Source organism: Aspergillus eucalypticola (genome assembly GCF_003184535.1).
Source record: "Aspergillus eucalypticola CBS 122712 chromosome Unknown BO83scaffold_10, whole genome shotgun sequence".
NCBI classification, from domain to species: Eukaryota; Fungi; Ascomycota; class Eurotiomycetes; order Eurotiales; family Aspergillaceae; genus Aspergillus; species Aspergillus eucalypticola.
The window spans coordinates 773,237-795,697 of NW_020290284.1; the positions used below are offsets into that span (position 1 = coordinate 773,237).

A 22,461-nucleotide genomic window follows, 5' to 3' on the forward strand; every position below is an offset into this window, starting at 1 on the left:
AGTGGTAGTTTGGGTGATGAAGTTTGGGTTGAGAGTGACTGGAGAGGTGGGCAGCAAAGACGGTATGATAATGGACTGAGTAATTTGGATGATGCCGATGAGTACTTTAAGATGTAGGAGACATTCTAGATATTTATATAGGCGAGCATTGAAATATTGTGCAGGGAGAGTCAGTACATACAAAGTCCACCGCGGCGTTCCACTTCCTAGGCCAAGGATGATTGGTTGAGCTAAAGTGGCGGGCGGAACTCCGCCGCCCCACTGATTGTTTCCTCCGCAGCCAGCTTACGTTGGGCTTTTCACTGTCCACACAGGTCTCCAGAATTATTCCAGCCTTGCAATTCTTCAACCAATTGGGACCCATGAACTCAGCAGCAGAGCGTACCAATGCCCCACCGCGGCGGAAATCCTGTGAGGCCTGCAAGATAGCCAAGCGACGCTGTGATCTTGCCTGGCCAGCTTGCTTCCGATGTGCCCGCCGCAATCAGATCTGTGTCTATCCTGGTAGACAACCACCAAGCATGGACATGGAGGCAGTATCGCTTGCAGTAAACCTTCTGGAAGACCCTCTGTATCCAGCCTTTGCCGAAACCCAGTGTGTGACCGATATCAACACGCACTTCCCAGATGTAGTGCAATTATCGTGTGCCCTCGAGCTTCCGAGCCCCGAAACCGAAGTTGCCAATCTACTGGCCCAATTGCCGCCTCTGCAACCTCCTATGATGTCGCTAACACATGACAATCCAAGTACCACTGTGATCAAGTCAAGGTCTTCGCTGCCCATATCGACAATAATTACGGAACGCCTACAGTTCGGCATGGATGTGCTGAAACAAGCACCCAAAATGATGGTCCTCGAAAGCCAGACGCCCTGGTGTCATCGCCAATTGTACAAGGACGGCATGCCCAGGTCAATGCAAGGTACGTTTATTGCTTTCTATCTCAGCTTTGTACTAAAGATTGCAGACGCCCTCGCCTGCTGTGCCCTCTACATGGCTCGAAATGATATCAATGCTCCTGTCATCCTCTCTTCCTTCATAACCCGCATTGACGATTTACGTGCTTCTCCGCCACCGAGCACGCCTCTCGAAGCACTTGCACACACTCAATCACTGATACTGTATCAGATAATGTGCATGTTCGACGGGGATATCCATGCCCGACTGTCCGCCGAGCCTTTTATTCCCATGCTGGAAACATCGGCTTTCAACCTTCTGAATCATATATACTTCCCAGCCGCAGAGCCTGATACTGCTCTTACCGCGCCCATGGATGCCGTCATGCAGTCCTGGAAAGAATGGGTATACCAGGAATCAGCGCGTCGCACCGCCCTTTTCACGTTTTATCTGGTGCAAGTATACCGTTTCGTGACGGGCGAGAACAACCTTAGCTGCGACGGCCGTCTCGGTCTCAACCACTCATGGTACCTATCCGCACCCCTGTGGAATGCGCAGACTTCATTCGACTTTGCCGTTGCATGGAACGAGCATCAGCATTTTGTGATCTGCAATGCAGATTTTGGCCATGTGCTTGAATGTGCGCGACCGTCTGATGTGGACGTTTTTGGCCGGATGCTCCTCAGTACGCTACTAGGCATTGACCAGGCTAAAGCCTGGTTTTATTCCCGAGGAGCTGACCTGTAAATTCATGTCTCGATGGTACTAATGCGCATGTCTCTTCAAATCTACGACCCTTACGACCAATCTCCGAACTCCACAGAGCACACACAGACTCTGGCTCCCATGTGCCTCGGGCGGATATCCTTCCGACATCCGTCTTCAGCCTTTCAAGTTTTGCAATAGCGGCACTGCCGTCAGATCTACTATGAACCCCGACATATACCCTTTATGCGCACTATTTTTTTCACCCAGCAAATTGGAACTTTCTCCAATTTTTCGTTTTGCTTACGTCGCTGGCAAGTTCAATCAATACAATATCTTAAGGTACGTGCCTACCGCAGCAAGGCATGGAAACACACCTCGCTGAATAGAATGAGACTTTCTCGTTAATCAGCCTCAGTTTTCCCAATCTCACTGCCATCTCTATTTGGATTTATCTCCATTTCCCTGTACAGGCGGTACGAGACACTTTTGGGATGAAGGCCTCCTCGCGCTTTGTCGCCTGAAACGTCTACGGAGCATGAGGCTCTCCACTTTCGTGTTTGACCCTGCGTGGCCAGCCACAAGAGACCCTGTCGTCTTCGTCGAATGAGCGGACGGCTCATTGCCCGATTTAATGAATGAGACTACAAACAAGAACAAACAGCTGCCATCCCTCCTGCAGTCGTCATTGCCACCCCACCAAGCAGCACAACATATCTGCTTCCGCAGTGCGCGACACAGACTCAGGGTCCGGGTCCAACAGGACACGTCCACCGATGAGGAGTGGACATCCCATGACTCCTACCACAGTGGCCAGCTCTTCTTCCGCTTTGCTCCCAATACTTTCCCGCTCTACGTCCGCAACCTGATCCACACCCTCCCCCGCCGGTGGCCGCATCGAACCCACGCAGACCTCCCGCGGGAAGATCGCTTGCATAGAAATAAAACCGACTACGCGTACGTATACATCGGTAGCGCGTCGGATCCGGAGCACAGTCAATCTCCAATCTTCGGGTTCCAATACAACCCCAATTTGAGGCACGAGCATAACGAGGAATACATTGCACAAGGACTAGCAGCATTGCGGCTATCCCGCGAGCGGCTCCGGCGTTCTGTTGCTTTTGCTCCTTATTCCCGGCACCGGCAGCGAGAGGATGGTGACCCCCGACCAACATCGCAATCATCTAGGGACCAGGAGCGAAAGGAAGAGACTTGTCATCAAGCATTCGAGGTTATGGTACCAGCTCCTCGACGCTGGGCTAGTCCAGGCTTCCAAGAATATTCCCCTCGTCGTGGAGTAGTGACCTCCGCGGAGAATGAAAGACCGGGCGACTGGAGACGGCAACTCACAGAGGAGGCATTTGCGCCATTCATTGAATCGTTTCCTGTGGCACTTTGATGACGTCTTGACTCGGCTCGATATCAGGGGACCTCATACCGCCAGCTCAGACCTCTCTTGATATTCTGAATTTTACTTTTGGTTTTTATTTCTTGCGGGGACTGTAGGGGAGGTAGCACTAAAAGATAGGAGATATTAGCGGAGAGGAGAAGTGCAGGTTACATGCGACATCACCTCTAATTAGTCATGTAGACTACTGTTGTCTGTGATTCAACCAGTTCTGAGCTAGTAATATGGAGTTGTGTACATTTGGTCTTTCATAACAAAGTAATTGTGTGTGTGTGTGTGTGTGTGTGTGTGTGTCATTCTTCTGGTTGGTTTCTCGAAGATAAAATTGATTTTACATCGAACGCATGGCAATCTCATGCAACCTTGGTTAACAGAACATCAGGACATGCAAATTCGATGCAAGACCACTACATTACTACCAGGAAAGTGCAGGTCTGTTCCAACGACGGATAATGACATTGACAATTTGATTAGAGCAAAAATCTGTTAAGATTATGCCGAATCTTCTTGTGAAGCATATATTGAATAATCACCTATAATATCGGAGGGTGGGTTGACACTGGTTAACGACTTGGCAGGATACCCTGTCATCCTGCATAGGTTCTCGATTGGCCCGACTGGGGCTGTTTAATATCGGCGACCCGCCCTTAGCTACTACTATCATCGTATTCCCGCCATAAATGAATGCATCATGCGCCTCGAATAATATATTTTCTATTCTTTCACCTCATGGAGGATGGGACTTTCTATGCAACCATCTTATGCTCGTGCTTTTAGAATGAAATCTTTCAGGAATTCTGGGGATTGACGAGTCAATTGTATCATATGCAAGATAAAATTCAAAGTTCTAACTGGAGAATCTGTGAGGGGTAAAGCGGCTAGTCCTCCGAAGCGGATTAGTGATGTCTTAGTGTTGGAAAGGTTTTGCAGTGAGGGTGGGGTTGCGCGGCCGGGAAATTCCCTCGGAAGCAATCAGTTCCTTCCATCTTATCTGATCATCTGATTATCTCTACCCCCCTCCCCCCGGTCCTTTTCTTGAACGTTTTTGAACATCTCAGGAACTCAGAGGGGCCCTACTTACTTCATACTCAGTTCATACATTACCCCCATCGCCAATCGATTACTCGCGTCTTCATGGCCACCGAAGGCCTTCCGAAGACTCCGGATCTGTCCGATACCGAGACCCAATACATTTTACAGGGCAATGCCAGGTTTCGCCGGCTAGGATGGAAGCGCCTCACGGTTATTTCCATAGTGGAGGCTATTGCCCTCGGGAGCTTGGGCTTGCCTTCTGCCTTCGCTACGTTGGGGATGGTTGCCGGTGTCATTCTCACAATAGGTATTGGACTGGTAGCGATGTATGCAGGCTATAACATCGGACAAGTAAAGTTAAAGTTCCCCGAGGTTGGGCACTACGCGGATGTCGGTCATCTTCTCCTGGGGAATGTGGGAGGCAAAATCTTCGTCGGCAGCTTTGTCGCCCTATTGGTCTTTGTCATTGGGTCTCACTGCTTGACCGGCGCAATTGCGTTCCAGACCATCACTGAAAGCAGCGTGTGTTCGGTGGTCTTCAGTATTGTCTCCGCTGCTATTTTGATGATCCTCGCCATTCCTCCATCCTTTGCCGAGATTGCAATCCTCGGTTATATCGATTTCGCTTCAATTATCTTGGCCATCGGAGTCACGGTGATTGCAACGGGCATTCAAAGTCACAGTTCCACTGGTACCTTCTCCGCTGATCATATCCCGTGGTCTGCGTGGCCGATAGCTGGAATCACTTTCTCGCAAGCAATTGTCGCCACGAACAACATTGTCTTTGCTTATTCTTTCGCTGGCTGCCTGCCTTCCTTCATGGAAGACATGCATACTCCGGAGGATTACATCAAAACCCTCTGGTGGCTAGGAGGCATCCAGATTGTCATCTACACATTAACAGGGTCGCTTATCTACGCTTTTGTAGGCCAGGGGGTACAATCTCCTGCCCTACTATCGGCTGGACCAGTCATTTCAAGAGTGGTTTTCGGCATAGCTCTTCCAGTCATCTTCATCTCCGGCTCTATCAACGTGACAGTCGTCTGCCGATACATTCACGGCAAGTTCTACCACGACTCGGCCGCTCGCTTTATCAATACTCGGAAGGGCTGGATGACTTGGTTGTGTCTCATCTCCCTTGTTACTGTTCTCGCATGGGTCATTGCCGAGGCTATACCGATTTTCTCGGAGCTACTTTCCATCATCTCGGCGCTTTTTGTGTCCGGTCTCTCGTTTTACATTCCTCCCGTGATGTGGTTTGTGCTTTTGAGAGATGGAGCGTGGTATGAGAAACACAATTTGCGGCCTGCGATATGTAATTTGGTGGTCTTTATTGTCGGTATGATTGTTTTCGGTTGCGGTACTTACTCGAGTATTGCGGAGCTGGTAAGTGGTTTCTATATGGATACTAGGAAGATCATAGGCTAACGTGGGTTATTATAGGTTAACGAGTTTCGGTCGGGGGAGATAAGTAAACCTTTTACGTGTTAAGAGGTTAAGCTTATGATATGATTATGCATGCAAAGTACCCTGAGGGCCTCATTATACTATCAAATTAATCCACTCGGATACCTATGTTGTCTATTTATTGTGTTGAGAAAAATAGAATAGACGGTTGAGACAAAGGCATTGTGTGTACTATATATCACATGTCAATATACATCCGCTATATGTGTTCCCCTGGGGGTGGAGGTTGGCTCTGTAGTTACCCTTAACTATGTACTTCAATCTTCCACTAAATCAGAGCAAGAGGCATAATACTTTATATATCAGGATGTCAATGTATAATTGTACGTATGAGGATAAGATTCGGCCGCTTTGATCTGACAATCTATCCTGCTCGCGGGAAAAAGAATCCTTAGAATTCTGGCGCAACACATTTTGTCCATGGGTGATGTCTAACAGGTATCGTCTCTCTTCAAACTTCAGCTGGACTGGAGGAAACAAATAAAAAAACATAACAACAGTGCCAATATTAAGGAAAGCTTGCTTATGCACACCCGGACACAGTTATGTGCAATGTGCAGCCTAAACGATGAGGCACCGAGCGACTTAACTAGTAGGAAATACGACGGATAGACACAACAAAAAATCCCAAAAATTTTGCATTCGGTATCCCTGATCGATTGCAGGTGTAGCCTGAAATATTAACTGTTCATAGATGCCTAATTCCCTCATCGCTAATGACTTCCTAATTCCAGGTTGCATTGCCTACGGTCGCTCTATCGGACATTGGCGAATCTCCGACCGGATGGATGTACGTTTAGCAGAGACAACTTCAGCCTCATGCGCCCCACGAGACATGAGGACAATTCCACTGCCGAGCCAAGCATCCTCACAGTCATGGTTGACGGAGAATCCTACTGGACATGTTTCACTGACCGTCCAGTTAGATACAAGACTATTTATGCACTAAGCACGTTCAAGCAGGCATCACCGCGACCCCTGCAGGCAGCATCCATCACCAAAGACCTCGGTCAGGGTCCAAAGCAATTAGTTGCTTCCTTCCATAGTGGCAATCGCCTCAAACCCTTCTACTAAGTCATGGGGCGTCGGTAAAGGAGAAATTTCCTCTGCCAGCCAAAATTGACGGATCGAGCCGTCGTATCCGCCCCATCCAAATTAAACGGACCACCAATACGCGCTGGTCCCTGAACGGCCCCCACGAGCTTCTGTATGGGTCTTTTGCCTATTCAGGCACAACTGGATTATGATGGATTGATGCTAACAGCATCAGGGAATTTGTTCTAGAGTCGCATTTTTGAGAGCGATTTCGGCCAATACTAGTACCGATCGTGACGATGTTGTGCCACGAGCATAGTATAAATATGGCTGTCTGACCCGTCGAGGTTTACTTGTATTCCAGGCTCAGATCTCCAGAACACAAGTACCCGCATCACCATCATGATTCCCTCTATCCTGACCGGAGTTTCCATGCTCGCAGGCTCTGCCTACGCTTCAGCCGTGCAACCCGTTCGCGCCGCCGGAGGATGCACCAACATCAATTCGTACTACCCGGAGACCGGAACCACCGGCTACTTCATGCTTGCTGCCAGCGACTGCAAGAACGTTACCGCGCCGGATCAGGCTTGCCCTATTGAGGGTTTCGGTGATACCAGCGTTGTCTTCCGCACTGCTGGAGAGACTGGTATCCATATGGGATATGTATGGCCATTGCCCCTTTTGATCACCAACTAGTTCGTTAGTATTGATGGATGCTTGTTTAGATCGCCATCGGCTCCGAAAACGACGAGGCCAAGAACCCCATCATCTGTGACGACTCCTCTCCTTCTATCCTCAATGGTCTCGTTGAGACCGGCGTGAGCGGATACAGCTTCCAGCCATTGAACATCAGTTCTATCCCCTATACCGCGCTCTTGATGTGGGGATTGGACGAGCAGGCGTCCGTCCCGGTCGACTTTTACCACCACTATGTGAACGGCACGCAGCAGGACGGCCTGTTTATTGGCGCCAACAATGTCACTACTTGGGCTATCAAGGAGTACTCTGATTCTGGATCGAAGCTGCCGTACTGGTTGTTCCGGCTGTTGGGGCCCGATAGTGAGGATCCTATCACTGGTGCGGCATTGGAGGAGGGTGAGTTGGTTACCTATATTAAGGTTAGGTATTAGTTGGGAGGAATCCAGGTCTGTGCCTGCAGAATACGGGTTGATTGTTGAATGGGATTTGAGTTCCCTGCTCTATTAGTGGACAGGAGAGCTACCTCCCGCAGACGGGTCAATCAATATGTTGAACAGACACCCACCAGTTCCTCAATTAGAGTTTGCTTTTCTTTCCCAAAATACTTCTGCCGATGTAGATCAATAGTGGAGCAGACACATCGCATGCGGGATTGCATCACGCATGAACAAGTTCTCGATCTCGTGGTTGACACCTGCGGCAATCGATCGATCGGAGTTCGCATCTACGCCGCGGCGGTTCTTTTCGATCGCTTCACATCGCGATGAGAGGTTGCCTTTTCCTACCTGTCTCCAGGGGATAAACTGGTAAGTAGTAGCGATCATTGGATATGTCGCGTCTGTGAATACGAAAATGCTGTATAAAGGATGGGTGAAATGCCGTGCCACTTAAAGACCTGGCACGGACAAAACTTCAGTCTCAGCACCAACCATGGACCACTTCGACGCAACTTCGCTGCGTTCCTACCCCTCCACTGTCGCATTGGACAATTTCCCCCCTTCAGATGCGCCTTCGCCATGGCGAACATCTACGTCTTCCGCTTCCATCAGCGAAGATGAGTCGCGAGAGGTGCGCAGACGACGACCCAGCGAAATCCTTCTCGGATTCCCTCGTCCCCCTAGTCGTGCACATATCACGACAAAAGCTCTGGTCTCGAGGCCGTCTGTCAAAACACTTCGTAGGAACTATATGATTCATGAGCTTCCTCTTCTTCACCAGCCGAACCCTTACTATGACGAATCCGACGAGTTCAATCCTGTCTGTGACCCTGGCTTGTCCTATGATCTTATTGCACCGCAGCACGATACACAAGAGGCCCCGCCACTTCATGCTCTCGAAAAGATCGCCGATCTCGTTTTCTCATCGGAGCATATGCTTACCATTCTGCACAACCCGCGCTATCTAGCGCAATTTCGCGAATTTCTTCTTGAGGAGCGTCCACGCTCTCTCCACAGGTTGACTTACTACTTGACCGCGCGTAAAGCCCTCAAGGCAATCGATTACGCGAATTGCTTGGTGCGATGCTTTGTCGATGATGCTCAGCCGAAATCATCGGTGTTTTCAATGTCAGGACAGAAAATCGGAGAAATCACCCATCCTGCACTGCAACAGCGGGTACAGGAGGCCTTGAAGATGCTTACTGATGAGGAACTCCCTGCGTTCATTACCTCGCGCTGCATAGGAATTACCAGTCGCGTGGTGGAGGAAAGGGTCAGGGGGACCCTACCCAAGAGGTTCCAGAGAACGGAGGAGGAGAAGGCACTGGCGGAGGTGTTCTGTCTTACAGATCCGTCGAGACGTGATAATCCGATTGTTTTTGCTTCTGAGGGTACGCAGTCTCTCCTTTTTGGTGAACCTTTTTTCTTTTGCTGACACTTGTTGATTTGGTGGTAGAATTCCATCGCACGACGCAGTATGGCATGGACTATGTGCTTGGACGGAATTGTCGGTTTTTGCAGGGACCGAAGACGAATCCTAATAGTGTGCGGAGGATCAGGGAGGCATTGAACGCCGGAAGGCATCATTCGGAGTTGTTTCTGAATTAGTAAGTTTAATTGCACACAAAATGCGCATATAGGCTGACAGTCGAACGGTGTAGCCGTCGAGATGGCTCTCCTTTCATGAATCTTCTTCAGTGCGCTCCACTATGCGACAGCCATGGTAGAGTGCGCTACTTCATCGGGGCCCAGATCGATGTCAGTGGGTTGGTTATGGACGGTGTCCAGATGGAGTCACTGCGAGATTTGCAAAAGCAGCAGATGAGAGACGGTGTGGAAGTGGCAGAGGCACCAATTGGTATCCAAGGAGACGAGTTCCGTGACTTGAGTGAGCTATTTAGTCCACGAGAGCTGAAGGTCACTCAAGACATTGGAGGAAGTCTTTTCCAACCCATGACTTCCCCGGCATTGCGTAATAGCTGCCGGACAAGGTGGTCTGTTGCTGAAGGTGAGGAATCTGTCGAGGACGATGGGATAAGAGAGAAAGATACCAAGATGGGGACGGCGTTGGTTGGTGTATATGAAAATGTGAGTGTCTCTCACCTCTTGTGGGACAGGGTGCTAACTTTTATAGTATCTTCTTGTCCGTCCATATCCATCCCTAAGGATATTGTTCACTTCGCCCTCGCTGCAAATACCTGGAATACTGCAGTCCTCCTTTCTCTCTAGAATCGGGAGTAGTGCAGCAGTTAGGGATGAATTACTGCATGCATTGATGAGTGGTCGGAGCGTCACAGCAAGGATCAAATGGTTGAATAGATTTAATGCACAGGGAAGGGACAGATGGGTTCATTGCACACCGCTGCTGGCGAGTAATGGGGAAGTAGGAGTTTGGATGGTGGTGGTTGTAGATGACGATGAGTGACATTAACCGTCACTACTATGTTCGCGACTTGCACATGAGCACATCATAGTAACAGTGAATATAGAGATAAGAACGATCACGTGCTTATGCAAGCGTTATCCCCATCGATAACATTTGTGACCTTCAGAATTCTTCTCATTCCTCATTCATTCCATAAATCATTTTCGGGACAGAATATCCTCACCATCTAAGGTTATCTACCTAGCCAGCAATCCCTCCACCTCCTCATCCTCTCCCTCTCCACCCCTCACCATATCCTCTGAAATCTTGAGTCCCTCTTTTCTTCCCTTCTCCGCATCCACCATCCATACCAGAGGAATAGGCAAGACAATCAACACCGCAATAAAGAAGAACCCACTTCGCACCTGTCCAGTTGCATCGATAAGCACACCGACGATTGCAGGTCCGATGAACGAGCTCCCTTTGTCTGTCGCAGCATAAAGTGCATAAAACGCGGCTTCCATACCGGGAGGAATCAACAACCCGAAAAAACTCCGACAATACGAAGACAACCCACCGGAAACGACTCCATGCACAATGGCAAGGGGATAGATTTCCCATGGCTGTTGCAATCCGATCACGCCCCAGTTTTTAAATAGAGGAATGTATGCAAGCATACCATAAAGCGGGATGAGTTCGAACAACGCAATGCAGACCATGATGGTATGGTTGGACTTGAGACCGAAGTATCGGGAGACAATAGGCCACAGGAACGCTCCTGCCATACCGGAAAGTGTTGCGGTGATGGAAAGGAGGGCAACCATGGTCGTGCTCATTTTGAGTTCGGTGCGGGCGAAGAGGATTGCTGTACCGGAGACGGTGGCCATTGCGTCTGACAGGAGGAACCACGCCACGAGGAAAACAATCACTTCGCGGAGTTTGAGAGCTATTTTAACCGTTTTCCACAATGACTTCCACGCGAAGGCAACGAGGTGAAGCCAGATACGCCAGCGGGGTTGGTGGCTGCTTGCGCCTGTTGAAGTAGATTCGAGGGGTGGTCCGGGACGGCTGCGCAGCCAGCGCCGGCTCACCATGGTGAAGCTGAACCACCAGATACCAACGAGTAGGAGCACGAAGCGCAAAGGAAGCGTGCCAGAGGCCTTGGAGATCGAGGTTTTGGACAATGTGAAGAGCAACAGGATACTGAGTATTTGGACAAATACTGCTGCGCAGTAGCCGAGACCAACGCCCTTCGAGGAGATCTTGGTTGATAACTGCAATTCTGGGGCGGAAGTGCCTGTTGCGCCGCCTAGACCGAGCCCGGTTGAGGGGCGATGGTTTGGTTCGTCCCTATCAAAGGATGTGCGGGCGTGTACGTATTCGGCTTCTGGATCGAGCCGATGCAGTTCGGCGGCGGATTCCTTATTGCTGTTCTGGATAGAGGGGTCATTGGCGACGAGCACTGGTAGGAAGGAATTCAGTACGACGAAGGATGAGCCGAGACAGACGACTCCAACGACGACTAAAAGCGCACCCAGTACGAATACTGGAGGCGCGATGAAAACGAATAGCATGCTTGTTGCTGATCCGATAAATCCAAATGCGACAAGAAGCGTCTTGCGATTGTTCTCTGTACGATTTCTCAGCATTGTCTTACGGGATTATAAGGCAGTGGGTCATACCATAGTCTGCCAGTGCGCTGAATGAGATCAGAGTCAACGCCTGCACCAGAACCGCCAGAGAGAAAGTATACATGGCGAAACTAGCCGTGTTGATCTCCAACCCCATCAGTCCAACCACACACTGCTCATTGGTGTCATCGCGGCGAAACATGGCTGGGGAAGATTCCTTGGGCGCGGAGGGTGAGTCGGGACCGACACACGGCAAATGGCTGCTTTGGAGGAACCCGCGCTCACGGGCCAATTGCTCCAATGTGAGGGGAAGGAATGAGCCTATACAATGTCATTATCATTGCAAACACGAGGATGCGTTCAAAGAAGGGATTACACACCTACGCCGCATACCGCGAACACTTCAGCAGCGATACCATAGGCGTACCATCCCCAGATTTCCTGGCGGCTGGTGGGCGTTGTATCCTCGCCGGGATAGCGCGGCGCGCGGGCCTGACCATCCTCATCCGGAGGAGAGGCCGGCGGAGATGCAAAAGCCATCAGAGGAAACGGGAATGATGAGCAGGGGACCAAAGGAACTTCACAGCAGGTCCATCAAGGGAGAAAACACGATCGAAGTCACATTCGGAGGTCTCGGAGACCTGCGGAGATGAGTCCAACCAGCGTTGTGCTGCTGACTCAGCCAAGCAGTGTGCACAACTCAACACTAATGCACGCTACGTCATGGGGATCCACTTTGGCTGTTCTTATCAGAGCAACTGATCCGATCGATCGATATCGGCTTGGCTTGCCGGCTTCACATCTCTTCATGTGCCCTCACTAGATTCCACGTCAGGCTGGTATATCCTTGTGCTTGTGCTCATGCCTGACCGTGAAACCTGTCGCCGTTCTGCACATTTTTACACCATAATTGCCTCATTCAGGGCTCTCCTGTTCATCCAGTGAATCATTCTCCCACGGCTTTCTAGCCTCTTTCAGACGCGGGGCATTATTTCCTGGGCTTAAAGTATGACTGACAGACGGCTATTAAATTGACCAAAGGTAACACTAGACTGCTGCTGTTTCTATGGAAATGTCACTTAGTCTAGGGCAGCCGGCCACGGGCCGGTTCAGGCGCTTTTCCACGACTGCGCTGAGCCCTTCTCTGTCAACAACACGTCGGGATTCCTTCTTCCTCTTTTCCTCTTTTTCACCTTCTTCTTCTTCTACCCTCATCCTCCAAACACTTACCGTCTCTCTAAGTATTCCTTGTCTTGAACACTCCCTTTGATAATCCAAACCTTTCCACACGTACATACCACCTGCTGCAGAGGACCGACACCATGTTCTCGGTTCTCTTCCTCTATTTGCAGCTTTTGCTGTTCAAAATGTTGTACTACGTTAGAGGCCATGACAAGAACCTCATCACCAAGTCCGCCGCTTTTGCTCACTTGCCTGAGCCAAACATGAAGCTCGAGGCTCCTGAGTGCGGGCTGCCCGGATGTAGCCTCCTCGACCATCACACCTACCTTGACGTTGAGAAGGGAGGCAGATTTCCCAACCTCCGATGGACTATGCCTCGCTGCGGAGAAGCCAGAGAGTTCGTACTGATTTGCGAAGATCCCGACGTCCCCATCCCGTCTATGGTCTTCGTTCACGGTCTTTTCTTCGAGATTCCACCCACTTGCTTCGTTGCCTACGATGATGACGTTAACATGAATCCCAACATGCCTGGCCGCATCACCTTCGCTGGTTGGAGATACGTTCCTAACCTTCTTGGGTCGTCTTACATCGGTGCCTCACCCCCCTACGGCCACGGTTATCATCGCTACATTTTCACCATCGTCGCGCTGAGCGAGCCCCTTGACATTGCCCAGCCAGACAAGGCCACTGTTTCAGTTATTAAGGAGGCCATGGCTGGCAAAGTCATCGGATGGGGTGAATGGTTAGGCACCTATCAGCGCACTATGCCTCGCTAACTTGCGTATCTGCTCCTTCGCCAATTCTTCTCGGTTCGTCTCTTTATGCGAGTACCTACTTTCGACACGTCTTTGGTTCACGTCTAGGAAGGATTACAGACAGCTCGTTGGGATGACATCTGGACAGAATGTGGTGAATTGATTGACCTTCCTTAGACTGGTATTCTTTGGAGTGGTCTTCTCTGAACTGGTCTTCTCGTGACTGGTTTCCGTCTGTTTTCCCTTTTCAATTCTGTTGTCGACTTGACTTTCCTCGCAACTCGTCATCGTGTTGTTCTTTCTTCTCCGATTATGTTCTCGACTCAATGTTTCTCATGACTGAACATTCGTGTGTTGTTTTACATCATATTCTGCTGGTCTTAGTACCAGTCTAATCATTGACTGAGCTAACGCGTCGGAACCCAATCTAATTTATTAACTTGCTTGATCTCACATAGCATATAGGGTACGCCTCGTCCTCACCCCTCACTCCTCGTCGTCATCCTTCACGCCCCTACACGAATCACTGTTAGCCACAACCACGAGCCTAGAGTATAAACGACCTACCGGAGTTATCCTCAACTTGCTTCATGAACACTGCGAACCTCCGCATGGTGGCTTCAACCGAAGACTCACACGCCCGTAGCGTTGCGGGGCCCGCACATCGTCCCCCTTCAATAGCCTCTTTCCCTAACGACCTGAATATCTTTTGCAGGGTCTCCAACACCTCCAAGATCTTCATTAAGTTCCTCCCCAGTAGTGTTCTTACAAGCATCACCGACTCCCTTTCATCCAGCTCTATCTGCCCCAACACTGTCTTACTCCTCATACAGATAAATTGCGGCAATGGCTCCTCGAACGCCAACACTGATGGATCAAATAGCATGTTCCCCCTCGTAATATTATATGCTATACAGACGGCTTCAAATAGGGAGAGACATTGCTCCGCCAATGCTGGTAGCATCACATACGATGAGTGTGGGCTTTTTCGACAGTCTTGGCATTGGAGTACATCCTTGCCATGTGTATATACCTTTTGAACGATATCGAGAACCGTGCCGAGTTCAACAACAGGCTGGACAGTCCGGAGCTCCGTAATTATTTGAAGTCCATTAATCGAGCAGGGGCAGTTGGTAGTGGACGGTTCCATTCTGCTTGCGTGCTGGGGCATTTGGTACCCCGTTGACATTGCTGATGTGGCTTCTCTATTGATGGTAAGTCTTATCATCCTCCAGATGCTGTGTGATGGAGGGCTTGGAATATGACTTAATCTAACTTCATACTTGCCTTCACGTGTCGTTCCATTCAAGTACGACCTCGGTGGGTGTGATTCATGGCAGCCTCACAATTCCGGTCAACCTTGAAGGAATTGGCTTTGTTGGTCCAGAATATCTGGACAGCCTGTTCGTCGTGGAACATGTTGTCATTCGACCCGCAGTGGGTTGCACAGATATCGTTGTGACCGGTAGGCTGGTCGACGTATAGCAATTTGACTTGAACTGAATACGAGAAGTAGACCCCTGCTTTGGCAATAAACTGAAGGCAATACTGATTGTTTCCTGATATAGGAGCTACGGGAGTTCAGAAGCAGGATACGGCCTAGAAACGGCGTGGAAAATGCAACCAATAGTCGACTTAAAACTGATCACTACAAAGTCTCTAAACTATGAACCGCAGAGCCATCGCCTACACCCTAGTCATCCTCTTCATCTGCAACATAACATCCTCCAACCGCCTCTCAGTATCCTTAGTCAGAGATACGCGAGCGGACGATTCTTGCGTATAAAGTGTGATTCTTTTGACCGTTGACAGCAGATCCGATAATTGACTGTACAAGATCTGCAAGATGCAGAAGAACTTGTCACCAGACTGGACGCAGAACTTGCCCACTACCAATGGACAAGCATCAATTTGACTCCTGAAATGCAGTCCACCACTCCGGTACCGTCTGCTCACATTTCCTGGAATATCCTGCTTGCAATCAGGCAGTATATGCTCATGATACCCGTTGTAAAGCAGTCTTTGTGGATTCCCAGCTTCCCCTGTCGTTATAGCCTCCAGATTCGTCATCAGACTGTCGATATTGACAACGATGACCATGAGTATATCCCTCTTCGTGATGCAGCAGACGCAACATTTGAGAATGGTATCGGATACATTCAGCAGCATACGTTGACAGTGAAGAATATGGTCAATCGACATATACGGTCCCATCCTTATGGCGATCGACATCTGCCTGAACGATTCCTGGATCGTGTATTCGTGACACTGGAATTGATATGCGTGCGGCGCTAGAACGGCTGACACAGGTTTCATCTCTCCCGCAGGGAGGCCATATAGGTATGGTCTCTTTGTCATCTTCGCTTGAGCAAATGCAGTAGTTTCGGTGGCTATCTGTCGGGTTGGGAAATTGTCCATCGTGGAGAATGGCAGCGACCAAGCCAGGGGGTCCTCCTTCAGATACTTTGCCTCTGATGGGGCGTCCATAATATCCTGAATATTCTCCAAGGTCGTGGCTGCGATAAGCGGTGTATCTTGAATAAAGCTTGTCGAGCTATGCTTCGGATCTACTGGAGAACGACCACCAGTACTCTCAGGCTTGACGCTGCTCACAATCGAATCCAGCAGTAAACCTTCCTGCGCGAGATCGACCGGCGGGTTGGCAATGAACTCTTGCACCCAGCTATCGGAAAATAGATCGAAGCCACTATCCGCGACTATTTCAATTAACATCACACAGCGGTATAATAGCCGACAAGTTAGCGACACTTACACAAAGCTGTGGGAGTAGCCTGATCCAAAAAGCAATCGCCCGGTAAACTTGGAACCGAATCTATCACACCAACAGGGTCCAAAACACTTTGGCTCCCACCTGCCTTGTCCAGTAGCAGTAGAGTATCATCCAACACAGTCTCTTGCTCGTCTTCTAACTTCATCATCTTCTTTCTGTTATTGTTACTGCTGTTATTGCTGTTACTGTTCTTGGAACCGTTCCGCGCTCGCGACTCTTGCTTCCTAGGCCCATCTAGAAACTCACGATCGCGACGATAGTCGCTCTCGTCGTCGACATCTTTCTTCTTCGCTGGCCTCCCTAACCGTCGCGATATGCTGTAGACGCAGTCGATGTTATGTTTCTGACACCGACGACAAGCTGGCTTTTCATGGCTGCAACGGATCTTGGCTTGTTGGCAGGCGTTGCAGGTAGAGCGGACTTTGACGCTTTTAGGCAGTGGATGGGGGTGTTCATTCATGTTGGATAGATGGATATATAGTCAGTATGAATAATAAGAACACTGGTATATTAACGTACTGCTAAAAGTATTCAAAGCGATAAGTAGTAGTCTCGGTATCCTCCAGGGGGTTACATACTACTTATATGGACTATATTAATAGTATGCAGCAATCAGTACTACTTACTACAACTACTACTACTAGTAGTAGTAGCCATAGCATACTAAACCCAACACACCACAAATCCCAGCATAGAGGATACTATGAACTAGTTGACCGCCACGCCACGCCGAGCCACGCCATGATGCCACGCCCTACACGCCCTACCACACAGCAAATAAGTTCCCCCACAGTAAGCAACCCGTTCGAACTGGACGACGGGTGGGTGATCAAGTCGAGGTTACATGGGCGAGAGAAATCTTTTCACGTTCCACACGACCCTTCTGCCACTACGACCTACTAGTCTACTACCCACTTAACTCCTATTTTTTCTACCGCTAAGGCTGATCCCAAAGCAGAATACTGTTTTTCACGCGTCTCATCTGCCCAGAAACTCAGAATTTGAGTTCTGAGTTACTAAGTGTTTGTCCTACCACACTTCTTGCCCTCCTCTGCATGATGATGATTGGGGAGAGACGTACTTCCCTCCACCTCCCCCTTCCCCCGGGTGGCTTGCCTTTGTCTGTATGGGCTGGATTGGTCTAAGTGTTAATTGTAGGGTGGCCTAGTGTAGTGTAGTATATGCTTGTCATCAGTTCTGTTCAGCTTTTGGTGCTGGTGCTGCTGCTGCTACTGCTGCTGCCCATGATGGGAGAGTTCCCAATAAGGTAGGTCTATCCCCCTCGGTTGTGTTACGTTGGCGCGGTGCCTTTTTACGAATATGGTAGATGGTTCGTGCGTGCTGATTCATTCATTCATTCATTCATTTGTTCTTCGTTTAGAAAGTAAGGTTTTACCATACCACCTTGTTGGGTCAGATTTAGGCTATAGCGCTAGCTGAGTCGGGCCTGGGCCTGGACCTGGCTTTCTTCGATAATGTTGTTACTCATTGCTAGCGTAGTTTCGCTCCGGGAGTCGGTGGGTCGATGAGTTGTTGTAGTGGTAGCAGCAATAGCAGTACTGGTAGTGAGAACAGAAGTACTAATGCTGCTGCTGCTGCTGCTGCTGCTGCTCAAATCGCATTCAACCCACCTCATCGAAGTCGTCGTCGTTGTAGCCGTACTCATACTTGTAGAGGTAGCAACTCCTCCTTTACTCCCACTACCACTCCCAGTAGGTAAGTCCACCTCATTTCTAACGTAAAACCAATTCCCCGCTACGGGCGTCCCCAGCCCCGCTGCATCTGCAAAGAGTTTCATGTCGAACCCTGCTCGTGCCTCCGCGGTAGGGGGGAGTATGTGCTCGAAACATTCTGGGAAGGTGTAGTTGGGTGGTTGAGTGTACAGGAGGTAGAGGTATCTGTGGTGAGAGTTGGTAGGGGGTTGGGGGGCGATGTAGGGTGCTGGTTTTCTGGTTGGGACTTGGGGGTTTGGGAAGAGGATGTTGGTGTTGTTGGGGTATGGGATTAGGTCGGGCTGGTACCAGTGCAGGATGACGGTTGCTGTGGTGTGGTTGTAGAGGACGTCGAGGTCGAGGAAGAGGATGGTGTAGGTTTGGTGAAGTGGGAGGTGCTGGGTGCTGAGGATTGGGAGGGCTTCGTGTCTGTTATTGTTGGGTTAGGGGTGTGTGGTGGGAAGAGGGAGGTGGTGGGGAGAGGGTATACCGAGTATTTGGAGGGTGTCGCCGGGTTGGATCCATGGGGTGTTGGGGTAGTGGAGATGGAGGGTTTGGGGATAGTGTGGAAGGGGGTCGATGATTTGGGTAGTGATTAAACGGATGAGAAGGGAGATGAGGAGATGGTAGTTCATGATGGTGCTTCAGGAATTTGTTAGTGGAAGGTGTAGAGGTTTAGATAGTGTGCGAGCTGTCATGAACGTGGTCTTAGATCTGAGTCTTTATTATTTAAACTATCGTGGACTTCAGTGTAACAGAACGGGAATTATTGTCAGCCGGTGATTATTGCAATCGGCTCTCACTATCACTATTCTGCTACCGGTCTATATCTCTCATCTGCACATCTCCATTTCATCCCCTTCACATACACCCACCCTAACAACGGACACACTACAGCCCCAACCATTCCTCCCACCAACCCATATGTCCATCCAGTTCCCCAAAGTATCATGGCTGGGTGCACTAGTCCTGTTGCTGCTGCTCCTAGAAAGCACCGCACCAGGTTATTCGCCGCCATGGCTGTGGCGGGTGTACTGTAGTACAAATCCACAATCAGAATATTCATGATGTTGTAGGCTGCTGTGATCGAGAAGCTGATGGCGAAGATGAGGACAAGAGCATGGGAGAGGGTCGGCGTGGCTAGGCTCATGAGCGCGGAGTAGCTTAGAATAGACAAGGCTGCTAGAAGCTATGATATGGTACTCATCAGTCAATAACGTCATCAAGTAATGTCAGGATTGAGGGGTAACACCGTCAATGGGAGACAAATTTGGATTCGGGCCCGCTCAATTGGAAATGCTCCGTGTTGGTGCGCTTGGAGAATCGGAGACCCGAACTGCTCCCGTAGACGCCGATAATTCCAGTCGAGCAGGAGCCCGCTGAAGGTTGTGCTTAGAAGGGATCCCACGCCAGCAGGAACGAAGACCAATCCGATTGCGAAGTCATTCAGATGGTAGGTCTCCTTGAATTGTGATGGGATTCCAGCAGTGACAGCGTAGTAGCTGGCAAAGAGAAGGCCGTTGGACAGTAAGACGAGCCCGGTTGGGAGGTGCGAAAGAAGACGCAACGTGGTTAGTGGATTAGGAAGGGCAATCTTCGAAGATTTTTGGCCCGGGGTATTGGTAGTCGCGGGTGCTGGATTGCGCCAATGTCTGTACCAAGCCAGGCCAGACTGGTTCCAGCCGTATGGTGAAATGGAGCCATTACCTACGATCTTGCGACATGTTTCCGGGAAGAAGATGAGGAGGGGGGCAAAGAATACCCCAGATGTTATTGCAAGAAACCAGAAAATGGCCTGCCAACCCAGGTACTGACTTAGGATCCCCCCAACCAGGGGTCCAACAGACGGCGCAAGGACGATCCCTACAGACGTGATTCCCATATATGTACCGCGCTCAGCGGATGTTATCACGTCTGCAGCCACAGCAGAAGCGAGCGCGACGGTGCCGCTGCTACCACAGCTCTGGATGGCGCGAAGGATCAGCAGCGCCGGGTAGCTGTGCTGCAAGGCGAGCGCGATATTACCTGTAATATAGACCGCAAAACAAAGAATATATGCTGGTCGACGGCCGGCTTGGTCGGCGAAGGATCCCATAAAGGCCGGGGCGAGACCTTGACATAGCTGTTCGGTCAGTGCAGCCAGCTGCTGATGAGAAATTCCACGCGTACCATGTATGTTGTGATTGTCAAGTTAATCTGCGAGCTAGTGACATGTAAGTCTGCAGCAATAGAGTTCAAAGCTGGATAGTAGATGTTAGCGGAAAGTGGTGAGAAGCTGGACGCAAGCGCGGCAGTTAGGATGATGAGCCGTTTCTGGCCAGGTGTAAAAATCGAGTATGGCTTCTTCGCGGGCTGTTCAGCCAGCAGGGATGTGCCTTCGGTGGCAGGCTGGTTCGCTGCCACCAGAGTCGCTTGGTCTTGCTGACTGTTTGACATGATCTTCCACTCTATGCCCGAAATCGGAGGATTTCAGTTGTCCCAGCCAAGATTATCTTACATCTAGACGAATACTGCATGCTTGTGAAAACCATGATTTGCTCTATGACCTAGTGTGACAACTGACGTATATACCATTCAACCATACTTACAATTTCGGCAATAGTCGTTCCTCTGCCTCCCCTGTGTAGATGTGTGATGGCCGCAACAACTTGCCGCGTGTCACTGTAGGTTGTTAGAAAGTCCCGATATCCTACCGTCGCATCACGGCTTACGCATGTACTCCCGCCAGTGCGCCATGATTCCCATGATCCGCTGGGCCAACATAGCCGCTGGGATGATCTCCGGGTCGAAGCCACTACACGTGTCAGCAGCGGGTCCAATCGAGCAACGCTTTCCTTCGGGCACCGTACATGGCCGTGAAGATGAAATGTCCGTAGAAGTCACCGTTCACGTACAGCTCCCGCTCTGTGAAGTAGGCATCATTCGAACAAGCGCTCTCAATCCGCTCGGCTAGTTTAAAAAGCTTGTTTGCAGACATATCCAGATCCTTCAGTATGGATTGGATGGGCGGTACTCGCGGATCGATGCCTTTGTACGAGCGATGGCCATACCCAAACATCTTCACGTGTCCCTGCTTCACGTTGTGAATATAACCTGGTATATTCTCGGCCTCGCCAATATCCCTCAAGGTTCTCTTGGCGGATTCTGTGGCGCCGAAATGCAGCGGCCCCCACGCCGACCCTATGGCCGTGATCAAGCAGGAGATAGGATCCGTCAAGGATGATGATGTGGCCAGAGCAGAGAAGACTGTCAATGCCATTCCGTGGTCTGAGTTGAGGATAGAAAACCGCCGGAAGCAAGACAGCTTGACACAATTGGGACGACCTGTCCTCGAGTCCACAAGTCCCGCCATCACAAAAAGATTTTCATAGTATGACCTTCCCCTAGATGGCGGCGTAAATTTTAGACCCTTCCGATGACTATTCACAAGGCCAAATACCACAGCGTAGGCAGCCACAGTTCGGATTATGGCACGGTCGGTATCCTCAGGATTATTCCGATACATGTTAGCATCATGCGATGCCGGGATCATGTCAGGGTGACTAGCTAGACAAGCCGAAAGGCCCGCAACAATGAGCGGCAGCGGCGACGAGGTGCCTCTAGACAGACACTTCATCAGCGATGGCAGACGCAGATCCGAATTACTTACGGAAGGCTCCAGATCGTTCTCTGCACATCATCTGGCACGGCTAGCATGGCCTCTGTCAATTTGTGGCTGAGATTATTCCTCTGCGGCACTGTCGGATAAGATCCCCAGACAAGGAGATGCAGTACGTCCTCGAAATCGCTTTGCCAAAGTTGCTCCAAGCTGTAGCCGCGGAAAAGAAGCAAACTCCTCTCATGATCCCTAGAACAGTCAGGTCCTTCCGCCACTGCAGTGGAACTCGTACGAGAAGCTTATGGCCGTCTCCACAACAGTAGTATTTCTCAACCCAGGGTCATGTACCCTGAGGCCACCAGCGACCTGATCTGCACGGTCGGCACCCGTTTCTGGGCCTTTAATTTTTTTGAAGTCCACGGCCGAGACGGCATTTCTCCGGATTGGGATCTCATATTGCACATCGGTGCGCGAGTCTTTGACATAGAGTATTCCGGAGGACATTGAATTGACGATGCTCCGTAGCGGGTTCGCTAGTCGAGTTCTGTGGCATAGATGCCCCGCCATATTGGCGAAACCATTATTTTAAGATCGCCTGGGACCGTGGCATAATTTCCCGGTGGTGAGCAAATGCCCGCAATAACAGATTGTCTCGGGTTTCCAAGTTTTCGACAGTGTTGCTTCCCAAGAATTGACCGTCATCAATGTTCCAGTCGTCCGTTGCAGCTTACTCGGCTTCTTGCGGAGT

The 22,461-nt window shown here is 50.1% G+C and overlaps 10 protein-coding genes across 10 annotated transcripts; 6 read left to right on the forward strand and 4 right to left on the reverse strand.

The window, feature by feature from the left end:
• The first annotated feature begins 343 nt into the window (after window positions 1-343).
• BO83DRAFT_443966 (Zn(II)2Cys6 transcription factor domain-containing protein) lies at window positions 344-2,122 on the forward strand. Its single transcript, XM_025536476.1, has 2 exons — window positions 344-921; window positions 967-2,122. The coding sequence occupies exons 1-2, from the start codon at window positions 363-365 to the stop codon at window positions 1,641-1,643; spliced, it is 1,236 nt and encodes a 411-aa protein (XP_025388987.1). The 5' UTR covers window positions 344-362; the 3' UTR covers window positions 1,644-2,122.
• Window positions 2,123-2,235: 113 nt separating this feature from the next.
• On the forward strand, window positions 2,236-3,000 carry BO83DRAFT_426482 (uncharacterized protein; the record flags this gene model as incomplete). Its single annotated transcript, XM_025535284.1, has 1 exon — window positions 2,236-3,000. One exon carries the CDS (start codon window positions 2,236-2,238, stop codon window positions 2,998-3,000), a length of 765 nt encoding a protein of 254 aa, XP_025388988.1.
• Window positions 3,001-4,143: 1,143 nt separating this feature from the next.
• Window positions 4,144-5,532, forward strand: BO83DRAFT_359595 (uncharacterized protein; the record flags this gene model as incomplete). The annotated part of the gene is made up of 2 exons (XM_025529364.1): window positions 4,144-5,427; window positions 5,485-5,532. The coding sequence occupies 2 exons, from the start codon at window positions 4,144-4,146 to the stop codon at window positions 5,530-5,532; spliced, it is 1,332 nt and encodes a 443-aa protein (XP_025388989.1).
• A 988-nt stretch (window positions 5,533-6,520) lies between these two features.
• On the forward strand, window positions 6,521-7,835 carry BO83DRAFT_436912 (uncharacterized protein). Its single transcript, XM_025535988.1, has 3 exons — window positions 6,521-6,715; window positions 6,779-7,206; window positions 7,269-7,835. The coding sequence occupies exons 2-3, from the start codon at window positions 6,946-6,948 to the stop codon at window positions 7,671-7,673; spliced, it is 666 nt and encodes a 221-aa protein (XP_025388990.1). The 5' UTR covers window positions 6,521-6,715; window positions 6,779-6,945; the 3' UTR covers window positions 7,674-7,835.
• Window positions 7,836-8,172: 337 nt separating this feature from the next.
• On the forward strand, window positions 8,173-10,104 carry BO83DRAFT_359598 (white collar; the record flags this gene model as incomplete). Its single annotated transcript, XM_025529365.1, has 4 exons — window positions 8,173-9,070; window positions 9,136-9,286; window positions 9,341-9,767; window positions 9,814-10,104. The coding sequence occupies 4 exons, from the start codon at window positions 8,173-8,175 to the stop codon at window positions 10,102-10,104; spliced, it is 1,767 nt and encodes a 588-aa protein (XP_025388991.1).
• BO83DRAFT_336650 (MFS transporter) lies at window positions 10,069-12,269 on the reverse strand. The gene is made up of 3 exons (XM_025528454.1): window positions 12,056-12,269; window positions 11,727-11,996; window positions 10,069-11,674 (listed from the first exon to the last, which is right to left on the reverse strand). Exons 1-3 carry the CDS (start codon window positions 12,213-12,215, stop codon window positions 10,302-10,304), a joined length of 1,803 nt encoding a protein of 600 aa, XP_025388992.1. The 5' UTR covers window positions 12,216-12,269; the 3' UTR covers window positions 10,069-10,301.
• A 540-nt stretch (window positions 12,270-12,809) lies between these two features.
• Window positions 12,810-13,783, forward strand: BO83DRAFT_18144 (YbhB/YbcL family Raf kinase inhibitor-like protein). Its single transcript, XM_025526475.1, has one exon. It carries the CDS (start codon window positions 12,998-13,000, stop codon window positions 13,631-13,633), a length of 636 nt encoding a protein of 211 aa, XP_025388993.1. The 5' UTR covers window positions 12,810-12,997; the 3' UTR covers window positions 13,634-13,783.
• Window positions 13,784-14,029: 246 nt separating this feature from the next.
• BO83DRAFT_18106 (uncharacterized protein) lies at window positions 14,030-15,083 on the reverse strand. The gene is made up of 2 exons (XM_025526473.1): window positions 14,894-15,083; window positions 14,030-14,826 (listed from the first exon to the last, which is right to left on the reverse strand). The coding sequence occupies exon 2, from the start codon at window positions 14,799-14,801 to the stop codon at window positions 14,160-14,162; it is 642 nt and encodes a 213-aa protein (XP_025388994.1). The 5' UTR covers window positions 14,802-14,826; window positions 14,894-15,083; the 3' UTR covers window positions 14,030-14,159.
• BO83DRAFT_416731 (Zn(II)2Cys6 transcription factor domain-containing protein) lies at window positions 14,843-16,919 on the reverse strand. The gene is made up of 2 exons (XM_025534715.1): window positions 16,386-16,919; window positions 14,843-16,329 (listed from the first exon to the last, which is right to left on the reverse strand). The coding sequence occupies exons 1-2, from the start codon at window positions 16,861-16,863 to the stop codon at window positions 15,299-15,301; spliced, it is 1,509 nt and encodes a 502-aa protein (XP_025388995.1). The 5' UTR covers window positions 16,864-16,919; the 3' UTR covers window positions 14,843-15,298.
• A 916-nt stretch (window positions 16,920-17,835) lies between these two features.
• On the reverse strand, window positions 17,836-22,255 carry BO83DRAFT_407765 (putative citrate synthase; the record flags this gene model as incomplete). The annotated part of the gene is made up of 11 exons (XM_025533990.1): window positions 22,006-22,255; window positions 21,765-21,962; window positions 20,965-21,714; window positions 20,827-20,909; window positions 20,704-20,776; window positions 20,285-20,540; window positions 19,931-20,237; window positions 19,368-19,750; window positions 19,036-19,304; window positions 18,606-18,757; window positions 17,836-18,536 (listed from the first exon to the last, which is right to left on the reverse strand). The coding sequence occupies exons 1-11, from the start codon at window positions 22,215-22,217 to the stop codon at window positions 17,836-17,838; spliced, it is 3,384 nt and encodes a 1,127-aa protein (XP_025388996.1). The 5' UTR covers window positions 22,218-22,255.
• Window positions 22,256-22,461: the final 206 nt, after the last annotated feature.